General features: G+C 35.8%; 3 protein-coding genes across 3 annotated transcripts; all 3 read left to right on the forward strand.

The window, feature by feature from the left end:
* The first annotated feature begins 5,283 nt into the window (after positions 1-5,283).
* On the forward strand, positions 5,284-9,295 carry LOC114737728 (D-aminoacyl-tRNA deacylase-like). Its single transcript, XM_028925685.1, has 9 exons — positions 5,284-5,563; positions 5,656-5,839; positions 5,920-6,062; positions 6,298-6,361; positions 7,267-7,319; positions 7,525-7,580; positions 7,949-8,023; positions 8,346-8,534; positions 8,754-9,295. Exons 1-9 carry the CDS (start codon positions 5,462-5,464, stop codon positions 8,839-8,841), a joined length of 954 nt encoding a protein of 317 aa, XP_028781518.1. The 5' UTR covers positions 5,284-5,461; the 3' UTR covers positions 8,842-9,295.
* A 1,854-nt stretch (positions 9,296-11,149) lies between these two features.
* On the forward strand, positions 11,150-13,892 carry LOC114737727 (uncharacterized). Its single transcript, XM_028925684.1, has 4 exons — positions 11,150-11,491; positions 11,616-11,704; positions 12,659-12,773; positions 12,973-13,892. The coding sequence occupies exons 3-4, from the start codon at positions 12,764-12,766 to the stop codon at positions 13,890-13,892; spliced, it is 930 nt and encodes a 309-aa protein (XP_028781517.1). The 5' UTR covers positions 11,150-11,491; positions 11,616-11,704; positions 12,659-12,763.
* A 470-nt stretch (positions 13,893-14,362) lies between these two features.
* On the forward strand, positions 14,363-15,107 carry LOC114737726 (uncharacterized). Its single transcript, XM_028925683.1, has 2 exons — positions 14,363-14,736; positions 14,940-15,107. The coding sequence occupies exons 1-2, from the start codon at positions 14,435-14,437 to the stop codon at positions 15,046-15,048; spliced, it is 411 nt and encodes a 136-aa protein (XP_028781516.1). The 5' UTR covers positions 14,363-14,434; the 3' UTR covers positions 15,049-15,107.
* The last annotated feature ends 273 nt before the right edge of the window (positions 15,108-15,380 follow it).

Consider the following 15,380-nt stretch of genomic DNA (forward strand, 5'->3'; position numbering starts at 1 on the left):
GGAATTTATAATACATAGGATTGAAAAAGATAGTTTAGAAAGATCATCACATCTTTATGACAAATAACCAATTTAATTAATTTCTCTCTTTAGATCAGTTATTAACTCTTATAGTGTTAAGGCTAGAAGGTAATGCTAACCCCGGTCTTTAATGTAAAACTAGTTGATTAGTTTAAATAGATTAAGATAGTTTGTTAAATTGTTTATTTGTAATAAATAGATGTTCTTTTCCTTATAATACATTTGTTAATCATCTCTATTAATTAGTAATACTATTTGGTAGAACTTTTAATGTATATAACTACTACAGTTACTATTTTAAAAAAATAAATATGAGAGACAAAATATATTATATTTTATAATTAAAATTAAATTAAATATTAAACCAATTGTTATATTAAACATGTAAAGAAATATGATAATTAATGGATGGGACATCATTGACCAGAATGAAAAGAAGCGCCTGGTTTGATGTACGGCATCGCATCCTCTTATCATAACCCCGCATGTTCTGCCCCAACATGTCAAATTTCAACCTCATACGCATGCCACAAGTCCGCGGCCACATTTCTCTCCCTAATTATTTGAAACATCACGAAAGAATTTTTAATAGGAATGAAACTAAAAATAAAAGTGCAAATAAAACGAAAACTGGGGTTAGATTGTTAGAATGACAGTTCATAGGCACGTTTAATGCGTCTATAAAGTCTCATAAATTTTAATTTACGTAATTTTAATATCAAATTACCTGAATACTTTTTTTTTTTTTTTAAAGTAATGATTTGGAAAGTATTGAATGAAAAGACGAAGCGCGTTCCATGAATGGAAAGGAACAGGGACAACATGGTCATTTTCCCCTCTTATTTATTACTCCTTCCGTTCCTTATTATAAGAGACAAATAACCGAATTACGTTGATAAAAAAAAGTTAAAATTAGTTAAGAACAATTAATGTGTAAAAGATATAATTTTTTTCCAAAAATGCCCTCATTAATAAGGAGAGAGAGCATGAGAGAGGACAATTAAATTATTGAAAGAAAGAGAAGTGGGAGGGAGAGAGAGTGTGTGAGTTGGAAACAATAAATATGGGTAAAATAAGAAATCAAACAAAAAATAGAGACAACTTTTAAGTGTCTCTTATATATAGGAACATGCCATAAGCATCAAATGTCTTTTATAATAAGGAATGGAGGGAGTATTATTTTGTTCAAAAGTATATTAACGTACATTAATTACCTTGCAAATGGCTTATATTTAGAAACAAATTTTGTCCTACAAGAGACTTATAAATAAGACCAGGGTGGTATGTTACTTGTAGCATATTTATTATTTAATTATTGTTTTTTAATTTTACCTATTATTTAATTCTTATTGAAAAGAGAAAAAAATGGAGAGACATCATATGAGAATGATTTGTAAATATAAATAGAGATGAAACTTTAACAAGGGTAAAATTAAAAAATTTTATCAATCTAATGCATTCATTAGTAAGCAAAAACATGTTGGAAGTCATGCAAAAAGGATCAAATGAGAGCATCAAACTTCTAACTCCGTGATTCCCATTCTATCCTAATATATGACGTTATTTTTTTCCCTTGAACTCATTCATGCATGTGACTTTGAATAATACAGTAGTAAACTAATAATAGAACTCACACATAATTTAAGACTTTTTTTTGGGGCCAAAAAGTGCTATGGAAATTTCAAATTTTACACATTTCATTTTATTTAAAACATAAAGACATTTAAATATATTTAGTTTAAAACCAAAAGCAGGCCGCACGCAGATGGTTTTATACACCCTGGCCCATACTCAAGTAAACACAATTATAAATTTAGAGAAGTTATTTATGAATATTTTAACCTTGAGAAAATACACGTTGTTTAATCTAAATTAAGAAAAATGAATGAAGGGTACTTATTGATTGCACATATACAAAAATCACGGAAATAATTAATATAAATACTATTTATTTCGACAACTTTAAAGTGTGCAACGTATAGTCCATTGGCCCTCATGAGATGCAAAATTGCCCTTAAAAACATATCAGCAACTGTCACACTAAATTATCGAAAGAATAAAAAAACTGAAAAGTACAAATTACTTTCCCTCCGGCAGAATGAAAAGCACAGCTAATTGATAAAGAATAATGTTGCGGATCCAATTCTCAATATTCTCATATTCACAAGCAATTTCCCCCTTTTTAAAAAAAAGTTAAAAAAAATTAAGGAGAAAAAACAGATCTCCATTTAAAAATTTTACTGGTGAGAGCCACATAATAATTAATTTTTCATACGCAAGGGTTCTCTACAAATCTTGTATACACATAATGCCGATACTCTAATTCAGGTCCCTTTCACCAACAAAATTTTTAATCGGAGATTTTCCCTATTTGGCCACAAAAAAACTCCACATGGGGGGCTTAATTTAATAAAAATAAAGGAAAGATGAGTGAAAGAAAAGAAAACACGTGAAGCATGAGGGGAAATAAAACAAAAGGTACAATAAGAGAAGTTATGGTGGGTAGGCTCTATAATGCAACGACCTACCAACGGAACAGATAGACTAATTTTGGTGTGACCAAACTTAAGCAAATTTCATGTAAACATGCCCTTTTTAGCTCTTACAAGCAATCAATAATACACGTACCCTGTTCCTTCCCCAAAACTATACTATTATGGGGTTAGCTTAGGTTGTTTACTTTTACACATGAGGACACCATTTGTTGAATGCAAGATTTTGTGAATTAATATGTCTGGGCATGATTAATGTTTTCTGCTACCTAGTCTTAGTAGTAGTTAGGTCTGGTTAATTAGTTTTTGTTCGGTATGAAAATGAATGTGTCTCCTTGTTTGATAATGATGTGTCCTGTCTGGCATTGGTTATTTATTTATTTATTTATTTTTTTGTTACAGACGAGGGCTAGAGCCCAAAGAATTAAACGTCACTGGGGTTGCATCCCATACATTCTTCCTCTATCAGATCCTTTAAACTATGCGGGCAAAAATCAAAAAGTTGAGAGTGTGAAATTCCCAACTTAGCTAAATGATCAGCGGCGCAGTTTCTTTTCCTTCAGATATATTCTAACTTGATATTCCAGTTGAAACTCAGCATGTTTTGAGTCTGAATGAACAGAAGGCTGCAACTATTGTTTCGGTTCTGTCTCGTGATACGCTCAATTAAATGTTTTGCATCTGACTCAACAATCACCTGTTTAAGTCCAAAATCCCAAGCTAAATTCAGACCTCTATAAATGGCCCATTCTCCAGCTTCCTGGGCACTACAAATACCAACTTGGTGAGCAAAACCAGCAATCCATTGACCCCTGTAATCACGTAGCAAACCACCACAACCAGCTTTGTTGGAGTCCATAGCCATGGCACGATCCACATTCAGTTTAACCCAATTAATAGGAGGTGGCGTCCAAGAATAGGAAGTTTCAGCAGCATAATTAAACTTGGACCTTTGTTTCCACAAGGTTCATTTGTCAGAGCAAAAAATTTCCTGCAATTCTTCAAATAAGAGGAGGGATCAGGAGGTTTGACAAAGTTTTCATCAAAGACATCACTATTTCTCCAATTCCAGAGTTTACACACTTCCCACACCCAGAAAAGACTCCAGTTATCATTATCAACTTTCCCTAGATTTTGTTTAGGGTTGGGGGAAATCCGATCTTTCAAATTTAGGGAAAAGAAAGGTTGCACAAATCTTTGTTTGAGGTTCTCCAGCCACATATTATTTGCATAAGAACAATCGCGCAAAATATGCAGAATGTCTTCTACTCCTTCCTGAGAATAATTACAAAGGGGCGAACTAGAAGACCAAGTGCTTCTCCCAGCATTTGTTGGTAGCTTGTTGTTATAAATCCTCCATAAAAAGGTTCTAATCCTCTCAGCTCCTTTCCATTGCCATATCAATTTAAAAACCGGGTCGTATCTTCAATTAATTGATAAGCACTCTTAATGGTAAATCTGGCATTGGTTATTATTTCATGGTTGCATGAAACATCTACATGGGCTTTCCGGTCCATTAACTACCTTGTGGTCCTTGAATTGAGCCCGGCCTATGAAAATGAATGTGTCTCCTTGTTTGAATTCCTACCGGGATGTATACTGAATAAGAGAATACCTATACCTAGTAAAAAAAAAAAAAGTAATTATATACTATTGGGGTTAGTTCTAGTGAAAGTGGCTAACTCCTGACAGTATATTGAATTAATGTTTGAACCCCTTCTAAGAGATGCTAACATCTAGAATCCTATTTAGGAAAGACGTTTATATTCAATGCCCGACAGTCTTGAGCTGTCAAAGTTATCAAATGTTGGGATTGACAGATAAATAGCTAAAATTGACTTACACTAAGTCAAAATTATGGGATTAAATTAATTTTATAATTAAAGTTTAATTTGAATGGCTTAGTGAAATCACAATCAAGTTATTCTCGTTCTGCATGGAAAATTTGAATCTTGATTCCCCTGTGTTTCCAGTGGGATACAAAATTACAGCTTGAATCTCCACCCATCTAAATTGGGACCAAAAAAACCAGAAACTTAGGGGGTGTTTGGATGAAACCACCATGGTTTGGAGAATAGTTTTTGGAGAATAGATTATGGGGAGATAAATTTTGTGAAGAATAGATTTTTTAAAAAAGTGATTTTGAGAAATGAGCGTGTTTAGATAGTTATTATCAGAAGCAATTTTTATATATACAAATTACTTTAAAAAAACATAAGTTAATATGATAATTACATAAAAGATAGATTTTATGATACATTTTAATTTGAAGGAATAAAATTGTTAATAATATATTTTTTACCAATATAATTAATAATACATAAGATAATGTAATTAATAAATAATTAATATGTGTATATATATTTATAAGATATAAGATTAAATATGTTTATAAAAAAATAATTGAGGGATGTTAAAGTCATATTATTGTTGAGATTTATTCTGATAAGCACAATCATACTCTTCAATTTGAGTCAGAAGCAGAATGAATTCACTTGTCCTAAAATCATGGTTTCAGATTATTGGCCCAAAATTGATGTTGTTTGGGTGACATCCCTCCCAAACCATGGTTTTGGGGAACACCCAAACAGGCCCTTAAGCCTTTTGGGCAACATGATTAATCATTCGATCCAACACAATAATATGGGCTGTCGAGCCCATAAGTAGTTTGTAGCAGTAATGGAGCCCAACCTCCAGCGACAGTTAAATGTTACTGTTTGTTAGTATCCTCCCCGTGGGCGCCCCCGCCCCACGTATTGGAGATGCCCCACACCCTTCCCTTGCCAGATTTCCTGCCGAGCCCCTTACTAGTATTCAAAATCAAGTTGGTCTCCTTCTGCGCGTAAAAATTGAACATTTATATATATCATTATATTCAGATCGCATGCATCATTCCAGCTTCAACCCCGACCCAGAAAAAAATTCGGAGAAAGAACACAAAGGAGGCAATGGTGGTACTACTGGTGGCAACAACAACCGACCCAGCTTCGATCAACCCGGCCAATGCCTTGTTGGCGAAGCCCCGATGGCAGCCCGGACCGCACTTCCAGGTTTGAAAGATTCTCCTTTTTCGAATCCATCATCCCGATTTTCATTGTTCCAGTCTGCTGATTTGTCACTTTGTCGTGTCGGGTCAATTTAGGATGACATGAACAGCTTCGTGAATCAAGGTGCTAGAGTGTTGCTGCATGGGAAGGGTATAGTGGAAGAGGACGATCTGGACAAGAGGTGGGAGGACAAGACAGGGGAGGTGGTCGATGAGGTCATCTTCTTCAGCAAGCACACCGCAGTTTCTAATAAACCTGCCCTCACCGTTCACCCAATTGGTACTTTCTTGCAGAACCTTTTGGGTTTCTTCTGAAGTGAAAAGTTCTGTATATAACATTATATTGTTATGTGTTCGTAGGGGTGCCTCACTTGCGTGAAGGTGATGTTCCACCTCAAGGTGGAAAACCTGGATGGGCAGCAATACCGAGCCCTCGGATCGGGCCTTGGATTCGGCATTTGAAAAAACTTGCTCAAGATCATAACCTGGTCCCTGAATTCGAGGTATCCTTTTACTTCTTTGGAATTTAGGTTACGTTTTTTCCCTCAATTTTCTGGTGTTTCTTGTCTGATGATAAATGCTCTTCCCTAGTTTATGATCCCACTGTGGTCGTAGTTTAGAAATGGGCAATCAATAGCTTTGTTATGATTGCATCATTAACCTTTTAGCCAATGATCTGATCATTATTTTTTTAGTTTTGTGAAAGATTCTTAGACAAATTCTTTTTCCTCAATTTAGATCACTTTGGAGGCTACTCATCATGGGCCATTGACAAATAAGCCAACCATGTTTCTAGAGATTGGTGAGTGCTTCTTTTTTCTGCCTTTCAGATTATTTTAGTTGACAGTTTTGATGTTTTCTATACCATAATAAGAGCATTCTGCATGATCCATTAGTTGCTAAAACGAGTATAAAAAATTGCTAGGTTTTTGCTTCTACTGTTATTAGGCTGAGGTTGTCTTAATTTTTTTTTTTAGTGTTTTCTCTTCTTTGTTGAATCCGTGTTATTTGTCAAGAAGGTGCCATCTTTTTCAGTTTTCCATGTGGAAAAAAGATGGAGCAATGAAAAAGAAGCTTGCCTAGCAGTATAATTTGCTGTCACTGTTGTCCTTTGATGTGAAAATCTCCTGTAACGTGCATTTACTTTTTCCCTAATTCTTGTTCATTGTTTTAACCCTGAACGTATCTCTGAATCCTTTTTATGGTGGCTTCAATGGTTCCAATATACGATCTTCATTGTCCCTAAAAATTTGACCCTACTCACTCTCAAATCATTTTAACATATGGGCTTACGTTATCTCTCGTCCAACATTATGACCCCTGTCCAATCCATTTTAGGTCACAGCTAGAAAATTTTATTTCCTAATTCTGTGGTTTTACTTGACTTCTGGGTCCACACTAGTAAATATCTGTTTTATTCAGCATAATTTCCTGTCCAAATATTATCACTTCTGTTCAATCCTTCTTTTCTTGCCTCGTCTTTCCTTTTGATTAGCTTGTTATCCCTGGTCTTTCACGTGTGCTACGCTCGAGATTCTTTTCTTCATAATTTTTCCTCTTTTCCTATAAACTACATATTTACCTTTGGTTCTTTGCCAGTTTGTGGCTGCCATGCCCTAAGATACATTTTAAAATTTACTGAAGAAGCAATTAGCTAAACTTATTCTTAATGTTTGTTGAACGATGGGTTTTCTCTTTCTGGTGTAGGAAGTACTGAAGACTATTGGAAGAGGCAGGATGCTGCTGAAGTTATTGCTCAGGTCCAGTGGTCTTTTATGCCCTTTCAATTATAGCCCGTGCATTAGTATCTATGATGTTCTTGCATGAATAACTTTTTTTCCTTTCAAAATTTCTTCTATGCAATTTTAAATCTAATTACAAATAAACAATATCATCATTAGATAGACTGCTCTAAAGTGGTAATTTATTTTGTTTATTGAATTTCTCTTGTTTGAATTCTTGCAGTTAGTCTGGGAAGGACTCGGGCTTGGAGGAGGGGCAGATATAGGAAACTGGAACAGGTAGAACCGTTGAGCTAAAAAAAAAAATTGGTTGCTCGGTACTAATTCTTATGCAGTTCAATGCAAGGTTTGCATGATTTGTTTGTCTTCAATATGAACTTAGTGACTGTTCTCACTGCAATTTTTTGAATCTGGTGCCCATAATTTAATTATGAGGTCTTCCCATCTTGGAAAACGTAATGGGATAGAAGAAATTAGTCTGACTGCGGTCATCTCATTTTCACTTCTGGTTAACTTCAGGATCTTATTCTGTCATCCTGTTAATGGGTGTAACATCAATATATGCTTAATTTGGACTTCTGATTATAATAGCTTTCTCCTTATCGGGAAGTTTCTCTGACTTAAATTTGATTCTCGTCCTGCTGTAGGGAGAATGATAAGAAGAAAATCCTTCTTGGGATGGGTGGTGGACATTATGCACCTCGGCATATGGATGTAGTCATGTAAGTAGTCATTGAGTAAGAGCTACTTTGTGTTTTCTCTAATTTTTTTTCTAAAAAAAATTGAATTTCCTGAGTATGACCACGTATAAAAAACAAAAGGTTAAATTCAAATTGACGAAAATCCAGCTTCTCTAAAACCTCTTAAACCTTTTCGACCTCAACTTCTGCTTTATTTGATTGATGCGTGTCTTCTGGTGACGCAACATCTAGATATCTAATAAAGCCCTATTGATGCTGACAAATTATTTATGATTTCCCACTCTATCAGTTCTTCAGGGTCACGTGGAATATGAATATACTTACTCTGTTCTTGCAATGCTAGGAAAGGCGACGTTTGGGTGGGTCACCTACTTTCTGGATATTCCTTGCCTATGGATGATCCAAGCCAGTCAAAAGCAGGAACAGGTGAGAAAGAGATTGGTGGGACTTGGAGAGCGTCTATAACTGCTGCTTATGAGGCCACGAGAGCTGGTTTTCCTGGCGGTGAAATTATTGCCCATCTTGACCACAAGTAAGCTTCTGCTGGGCCATTGTTTTGTTTTGTATTTTTCCTTTTTGGTTCTATATTTTTCCCACTGCTCTCTCTTGAACTACTTCCTAAAAATATTTGAGAATGTTTTAATGATGTGTGATGATTCGTAACCTATTATAGCAGTTATTTGTTTTTGCAATTATAATAACACTCTGGTCTCTAAGTAGCTATTGGTTATCCTCAACCATCACCTCGCAGGAGTTTCAAGGGCTGGCAGAAGAATGCCATAACAGAATTCCTTACTCGGAAGAATATTAAAATTGGCAAGCCAAATGACTTCTTTTGATTTTGAAGGATGAATGTTCAAGAAACTGAGTTTCTACACAGCGAAGGTGAAAGCAGGCTGAAGATTGTAGCATCCCAGATTTGCAATCATGTTAGATGATTTTATACTGATAAATGAAGTAGGAGATGACTTGGTTTGTCCAGAAATTCAGGGGTTGTTGAAGCCAGCCATTTTTTTTCATCTTCCTCAGTTTATATTTCATAAGAAAAGTGAAGAATGAGTAGATTCTTCTCTACATAGCTGCCACATGTAGCACTCTTTAGGAAAGAAAATCTGCTGTACCTGATTTTACGATATAAACTTGCTATGATATGACACATGTATTTTTTGAGGGGTGATATACTCACATATGCCTTTACAATGGCTGGGAGCCCATCTTGTAATTTTTACAGAACCCTGTTAATTTCATATCATGGAGCTATGGAATGAAGGTTATATCTACAGTTGCCAAATACGACCATTGGTGCTGGAAATTACAGATTCTCATATTTGTACAAAACATTCGAAGAAAATGAGCTGCAATGTTGGCCAATGTTAAATGTAGCCTTGATCTACAATAGATGTTGTCCAGAAGGAAAATGCCAAAACATCATATATATATTTCATATTTTTCAGGGCCAACTCTAAGAACATCAGGTTGGAGAACTCACTGCTAAAAGGAAACAAATCATGGTTGGGGCCATATGTATAGTGTGAGCTGGTGGACAATGTCCCCTGAGCTGAAGGGTCAGTGTCCCAATTGAAAAAGGAAAGAAAACAGACTGGTAGCATTACCCACAAATAGAGAGACCCATGAAAAGAAAGATGAAAAGAAAGAACGTAGCTGGATTTCTCAATGGCTTGTGTTTGACCACAATGTATGTTCTTGGCTGTCATCCGAAGAAGCTGTGTCTTCTTGTCTGTTTTTGTCGTCTTTTGTACTTTGTGGTTGTGTGTGTTTGACCACAAAAGTTACAAGGAAGGCGGGGAGTGCTAATGCTCATATCTTGTATATATAAAGATAAATGAAAATTAAATACTGCAAGGATGGAATGTTATGGGCTTGTGTTATTTATTTTATTTTATTTTAACCATTTTTGAGAGGAGGTGTGGGATGCCATTATCGAGAGGCAATATTTTACTTTTTTATTTTCATGTTCTTGAACAATTTTTTAGAGTAGTTTTTTCAGAACAAGTTTTGAAAATTTAAAAAACTAAAAATTTGTTTGAAAAGTATATTTTGTAGAACAAAATTTAACATTTTTATTTTTCAGAATATATGACAGTTTTTTATTTTTTAAAAACAAAACTGATATGAAAAAGAAGAAATGAAACTGATCCCATGTTTGTTCTTCCTTCCGTGTCGTCCAATCAATAGATTTTGTTTCGATTATTTCCGCTTACTATATGAATGAACGGTTCGTTCCTCCCCACTTTATTACTCTGTTTGTATCTCGTTATTGAAAATTTTAAAAACATTATTTGCTTGTTGAAAAAACACCCCTCTTAATCTAATTTTTCAAAGATGAAAATTTTCCAATCAGGAATTCAGGATGGCCCTGTCTGGGGAAAAAATTTTAAAGATCAAAGTGCATAAAAAATTCACTAATCTTTGCATTCAAAATCTCTTCTTCTTCTTTGACCCAACAAAAAAAAAGAAAAACTCTGTTCTTCTTCTTCTTCGTCCCGTTTTAGCTTGGAAGAGCGGAATCAGAGAACATGAGTTTGCTTAATGAATTCTGAACTCTTGAATTAATATACGAAGAACAAATTGTTGTCGCAGTTCCCTCCAAATCACTGCGAAACTATTTACAAAATAAAAATGGCTTCTGGAGCATTTAGAATTAGCACCGCCATATCCAGAAGAAGCGGGAAGATTCTGATATGGATCGCATATACAGGCCACCGTCCCTTTCTTCTTCCTTCTCCATCCCTTGAAACTTCATAAACACTCGAATTCCCATAATGGGGTCCTTTTTCATTTATTTTTTGCTTGATTTGTTTTGTAACAAGTGAGTCACAGCCTTCTTCAGTTCTCGTTGCTCTGCTTATGGATCCGAAGGAGGTCGTTGAAGTATAGCGCTTTGGTTTGGCGGGTTTCACCCGACCACCCAGTTCAAGTGTTGAGTCTCCCCCTTTCCCTCTGTGTTTTCCTCACGAATTTTCTCGGAAAAATTCTCAGTGGTTGGTAGGTTGGAAAAATGACGACCGAGAAAAAAACAAAAGAGGATAAATCTAACTTTTTGGCGGAATCCAAAGACGGGTGATATGGGTAGGTAAACAAAACAAGGAGTGAAAAGAGATCCATAGAGGCGCTTATATTAATTTTCGGTATGAAATTAAATCGCTGAAACGGGATGGGGTAGGGGCCACTATTTAATGCTCTAACATGCCCTATTAAATAGGCGATTGTGGAGGTCAGGGGTTGTTTGTTGCTCTCTTTAAAGCTCTTACATTAGGTGCTGGAGACGTGGGATGAACAGCTACTACGGCTGACCATTATTAGGGCTCTATAGTTCCCACTCACAATTGATATTCTCTCTGTTTAAACATACTACGATACGATTCTTTTCTTTTGTTCCTCCTTCCTTTCTTCTTTTCCGATACTTCGTCATACTCTCCGAACAAAAGCAAAGTAGCAAACTCCATCTTTTTCTGGCTTTGGTCTTTGGTAATTCCTTTACCTCTCTGCTTTTGCTTTAATTTCATATCCGTGGAATGTTTCTGGAATACCCTTTCTTTTCCAACTATCTTTATCTGCTCATAGCAATTTAAAATTGTCATTGCTGTTGCAGCATCTTGTTTCTGTCTTTCTTGTCTCTGAGCCCAGTTAACTTGGCTCCTAACTGGTCTCTCCTGAAGTCAGTCTCATCGAGAAGAAAAGGTACTGTATGAAGCATATTATAATCTGCTTCTTTCAGTTTATGCATATAGTTTTCCTCCCTCCCTTTTGTCTTTTCTCTTCCTGTCGTTTTGTTGGCCATAAAGGTTTTGGGATCTGAAATGGATCTTACACTTGTCTATGGTTGCTGATTTCCTTCATGCCATCGGATTGTAGCCTAGCTGGGATTTGCATTATACTTCTCTGGATTTCTGGGCTTCGTTTTTAATTGCCTCTAGGGGGTTAGATCTAAGCAGAGCTAACAAACAAAATAGAATTTTTAGAGTCAAAGTTGTCCAGGTCCTGTGTTTTGAACTGTATTTTGTAGTTTTGTAGGTTTTGCGGTGTGGTTTTGGAGTTTTGCAGTTTAAAACTCCGATGATTTTAAACTTAGCTTTTGTCTTTTTATGTACATTGAAAACTGCACTAGGCGGAAATCTTTTACTTATAATAAAGAAAAGGTACTGGTACTTGCTTTTTGTCCTTTACTCATAGACGCCGATACTGTTTATTTTAATTAGTAATTATCAAAACTTACCGATAGCAATTCTACCAAGTTTATACTCTTGAGGCTCTTAGTAAACACTCATGGCCCTGATTAAGCTCATAGTTATACTTTATAATTGAGGGACATCAGTAGAAATTTCATTCGATGTTTAATAAACAGGGTATAACGTATCAGTGACAGAACAGAGTTAACTTCCTTTTAAAATCCAATTATAAGGTCCCTTATGAATATTAGCTTTTTCTTTTTTAATTACTATTATTTCATTATTTTTCAGGATGAGATTATCCTTGTATAATCGATAGGAACTTTGTTATTGATACTTGGCTTTGAGCATTTTGTCAACAGAGTTTGCTAGTGCTATTGTTTTCATTACATGCATTTAGTCCCGCTGCCATTAGTTGCTTGCTAATTGCTAAACCTGTTCCTATTTACTCTTTTCTGATATTCAGGGTCCTGCAAAATATTGGGCATTATCATAGCAGTGTTTGATTGAAAATATGATTGGTTGAAGCGAGAAAAATTTTTCAATGCGGTAAAGTAAGTCCAGTTGAACCATGAAACTAGGTAATAGACTGTCAACTTCTGATTTCTCTGTTACTGTCTTTAGCTGCCATATGTATCTGCTTATTAATGTAACTGTTCCCCAAAAGTGGCGTCATTAATGATTTTATATCATTAACCCCCACTATCACTATTCACTAATTTGTTTTTCAAACATGGAACCGTGATTTTATATTTCATTAACATGAAAATGTTTGTGCAGAGGGAGAACTGGCCTTTTGCCATCCAAATATTGGTCTTAAACCTGAATCTCAATCTTTTGAATTCAATGACAGTAATCCAGACTCCATCCTGTGCAAATCACTAAGCAAGAAAGTGAACGAAAATGAGAAAAGGATCTGCTTTGATTTAAAGAGTAACGAGGGGAATTCAATTCCAACACAATATGACATGGAGGAGGTGGATGGTTTGATTGCTTCAAAGCTTGGTTGCCCTACAGGCGTTGTTGATTTAGAAAATAATGATGAAGCAAAGGTCTGGAACTTTGTTTCGCCTGTCTCTCATTCTTCCCAAGATACAGAAGCATCTAATGCAAAAAGCTCCCATGATGTGTGGATCCATGATTCTCGAGAAGAATTAGATTCGTGTGAGAATTCAGAAGATACCTATTCAGATGAATGTGTGACAGAAAGCCAACCTGAATTCATTGTTTGTTGCAAAGAAAGTAATTGCCATTTTATTAAGGATATATGTGTTGATGAAGGAGTCCCTCCCATGGATAAGGTCCGGTACGGGAATAGTGCTGATGAAAAGGATGTTTCTAAATTCTTGCCTTTTGACACTTCAAAAACTGAAGTATCAGAGAAAGACAACGGCGAGATTGGTGTGCCGTTACTAGACGTTCTAGATGTAACGATAATCAAGGAATCTGATAAGTTTCCTCTTAAACATCATCAGTCTGAGAATTTGATTCAGAGAGATGAGAATGCTTCTGAAAATTTTGCTGATCAGAACAAAGAAATGGTTTTACCTGGCGGTCTAATCTCGTTGCAAGAGATAGAACCGGAAGCTAGGCCTTGTGATCCGGGTGATGAAGTTGAACTCAACCATGCGGAGGTATTTTTCATTTTCGCTTGTGTTAGATTTTATTTGGAACTTATATGCTCCTTTCCCAAAGATTGATCGAATATTTTTCGCATGTGTCATGCTTGAAATCATTAGAAAAATGTCAACGTCTCTTCACTCAATAGCTTAGTTTTGATCTGTACTTTGTTTACACGTTGAAGTCAAAATTTAAAAGGGCTTTTGTGTTTGACTATGAACTTTGAATATTGTGTAGAAACCAAAATATTTATTTGTATCATTGGTGTATTGAACTAGTAGCTATGAAGGTGTATGTTTAAAAAGAGAGAAAATCTGTTATCTGCTCTATTTCTAAATGCTTACCACTACTCGTCCTTCCAAGGTTATGACTTATTCTCCATATCTGTCTGGGAACAATAAAATCTTCCGGAGAAGCTTTGTTGAGATGTTGAAAATGATTAACCTACTTTGATGAAGCTTTTCTTGGAACCTAGTTCAAACTGCAAGACAAGATATAAATATCTGGAACTGACCTTTGTTCTTGACATGTAGGTCTGTAGTGAGCTGAATCACTTTCCAAGCATGAAGAGTCCAAAAACAGAGTTGACGAAACAGTATTGGCAAACCCTTCAGTCAATGAAATGGATAGGCATATCCTTGTCAGGGATAGCAGCTTTGTTCCTGCAGATTCTGTGGCTTTTTGTAGTAAAGAGGAATGCCACCAAGATGGTCGCTGTGAATGTGATGACTTCCAAAATACAGCTAAGCCTGAAGATGGGAGGTCCATTACAAGCCAAGTTTCTCACTGCAATGGCGAGTCAAGTTTCTCAACTGTAGGCGTATCTAGTCATATATGTTACTCGGGACCCGTACCCTTTTCCGGCAGCATTTCGCTTCAATCGGATAGCAACGCAACTAGCACACGTTCCTTTGCCTTTCCCATGTAAGTTGCCATAAAACTTGTTGGTTTAATCAATGCCTCATCGTCAGCAGTAATTCTCTTGAGTAGTTGCTATTGAATTCTTAAAAAAATCTTAATGCATGGACATCTTTTGCCACTTAGTTTCTACTTTCATGATTTTATTGAAGAGCTTAGTAGAAAATGTTTGAGAACTGCACTAAAGTTTTCACATATTCTGATTGCAGACTGCAAAATGAATGGGATAGCAGCCCAGTCAGAATGGCGAAAGCCGACAGAAGACATCACCGAAGGCATAGGAGTTGGAAGGAGGGCCTTCTTTGCTGTAGATTCTGAACAATTCTCTCTTTTTCCAGGTTTAGGATCATGAGATGTATAATATCATTGAAACTCATGTACATCTCCAGCTATTTATTGTCCAGAAAGGTTAAAATGGTGAGTTTGTGCTCCTCTCTGCAAGCCAAGCCTTGTTTTCCCCCCTCCTTGCTTGCCCCTGTTTTCCTCCTTATTCTTTAATACATGGTATAATTATTATTATTTACATTAAAATTCAAGTTGTAGGATGAGTTTACGTTGGTCTATGTTCTGAATGCTCTCACAGTACAAGCGAGCTAGTCAAATCTCTTGAAGTTGCTGTAATAATCTCTAATAAAAATATCGCTGAGATA

The sequence above is a fragment of the Neltuma alba genome, unplaced genomic scaffold, assembly GCF_004799145.2.
Source record: "Neltuma alba isolate B1F8T4 unplaced genomic scaffold, ASM479914v2 tig00013489_pilon, whole genome shotgun sequence".
Taxonomy (NCBI): domain Eukaryota; kingdom Viridiplantae; phylum Streptophyta; class Magnoliopsida; order Fabales; family Fabaceae; genus Neltuma; species Neltuma alba.

What these genes read in the sequence shown, in the direction of transcription:
- LOC114737726 (XM_028925683.1), top strand. Translation starts at nt 14,435, where the DNA reads ATGGATAGGCATATCCTTGTCAGGGATAGCAGCTTTGTTCCTGCAGAT. An exon ending in CGTTCCTTTGCCTTTCCCAT is followed by an intron (nt 14,737 to 14,939) that starts GTAAGTTGCCAT and finishes TTCTGATTGCAG; the next exon opens with ACTGCAAAATGAATGGGATA.
- LOC114737728 (XM_028925685.1), top strand. Translation starts at nt 5,462, where the DNA reads ATGGTGGTACTACTGGTGGCAACAACAACCGACCCAGCTTCGATCAAC. An exon ending in CTGCTGAAGTTATTGCTCAG is followed by an intron (nt 7,320 to 7,524) that starts GTCCAGTGGTCT and finishes GAATTCTTGCAG; the next exon opens with TTAGTCTGGGAAGGACTCGG. An exon ending in CGGCATATGGATGTAGTCAT is followed by an intron (nt 8,024 to 8,345) that starts GTAAGTAGTCAT and finishes TTGCAATGCTAG; the next exon opens with GAAAGGCGACGTTTGGGTGG.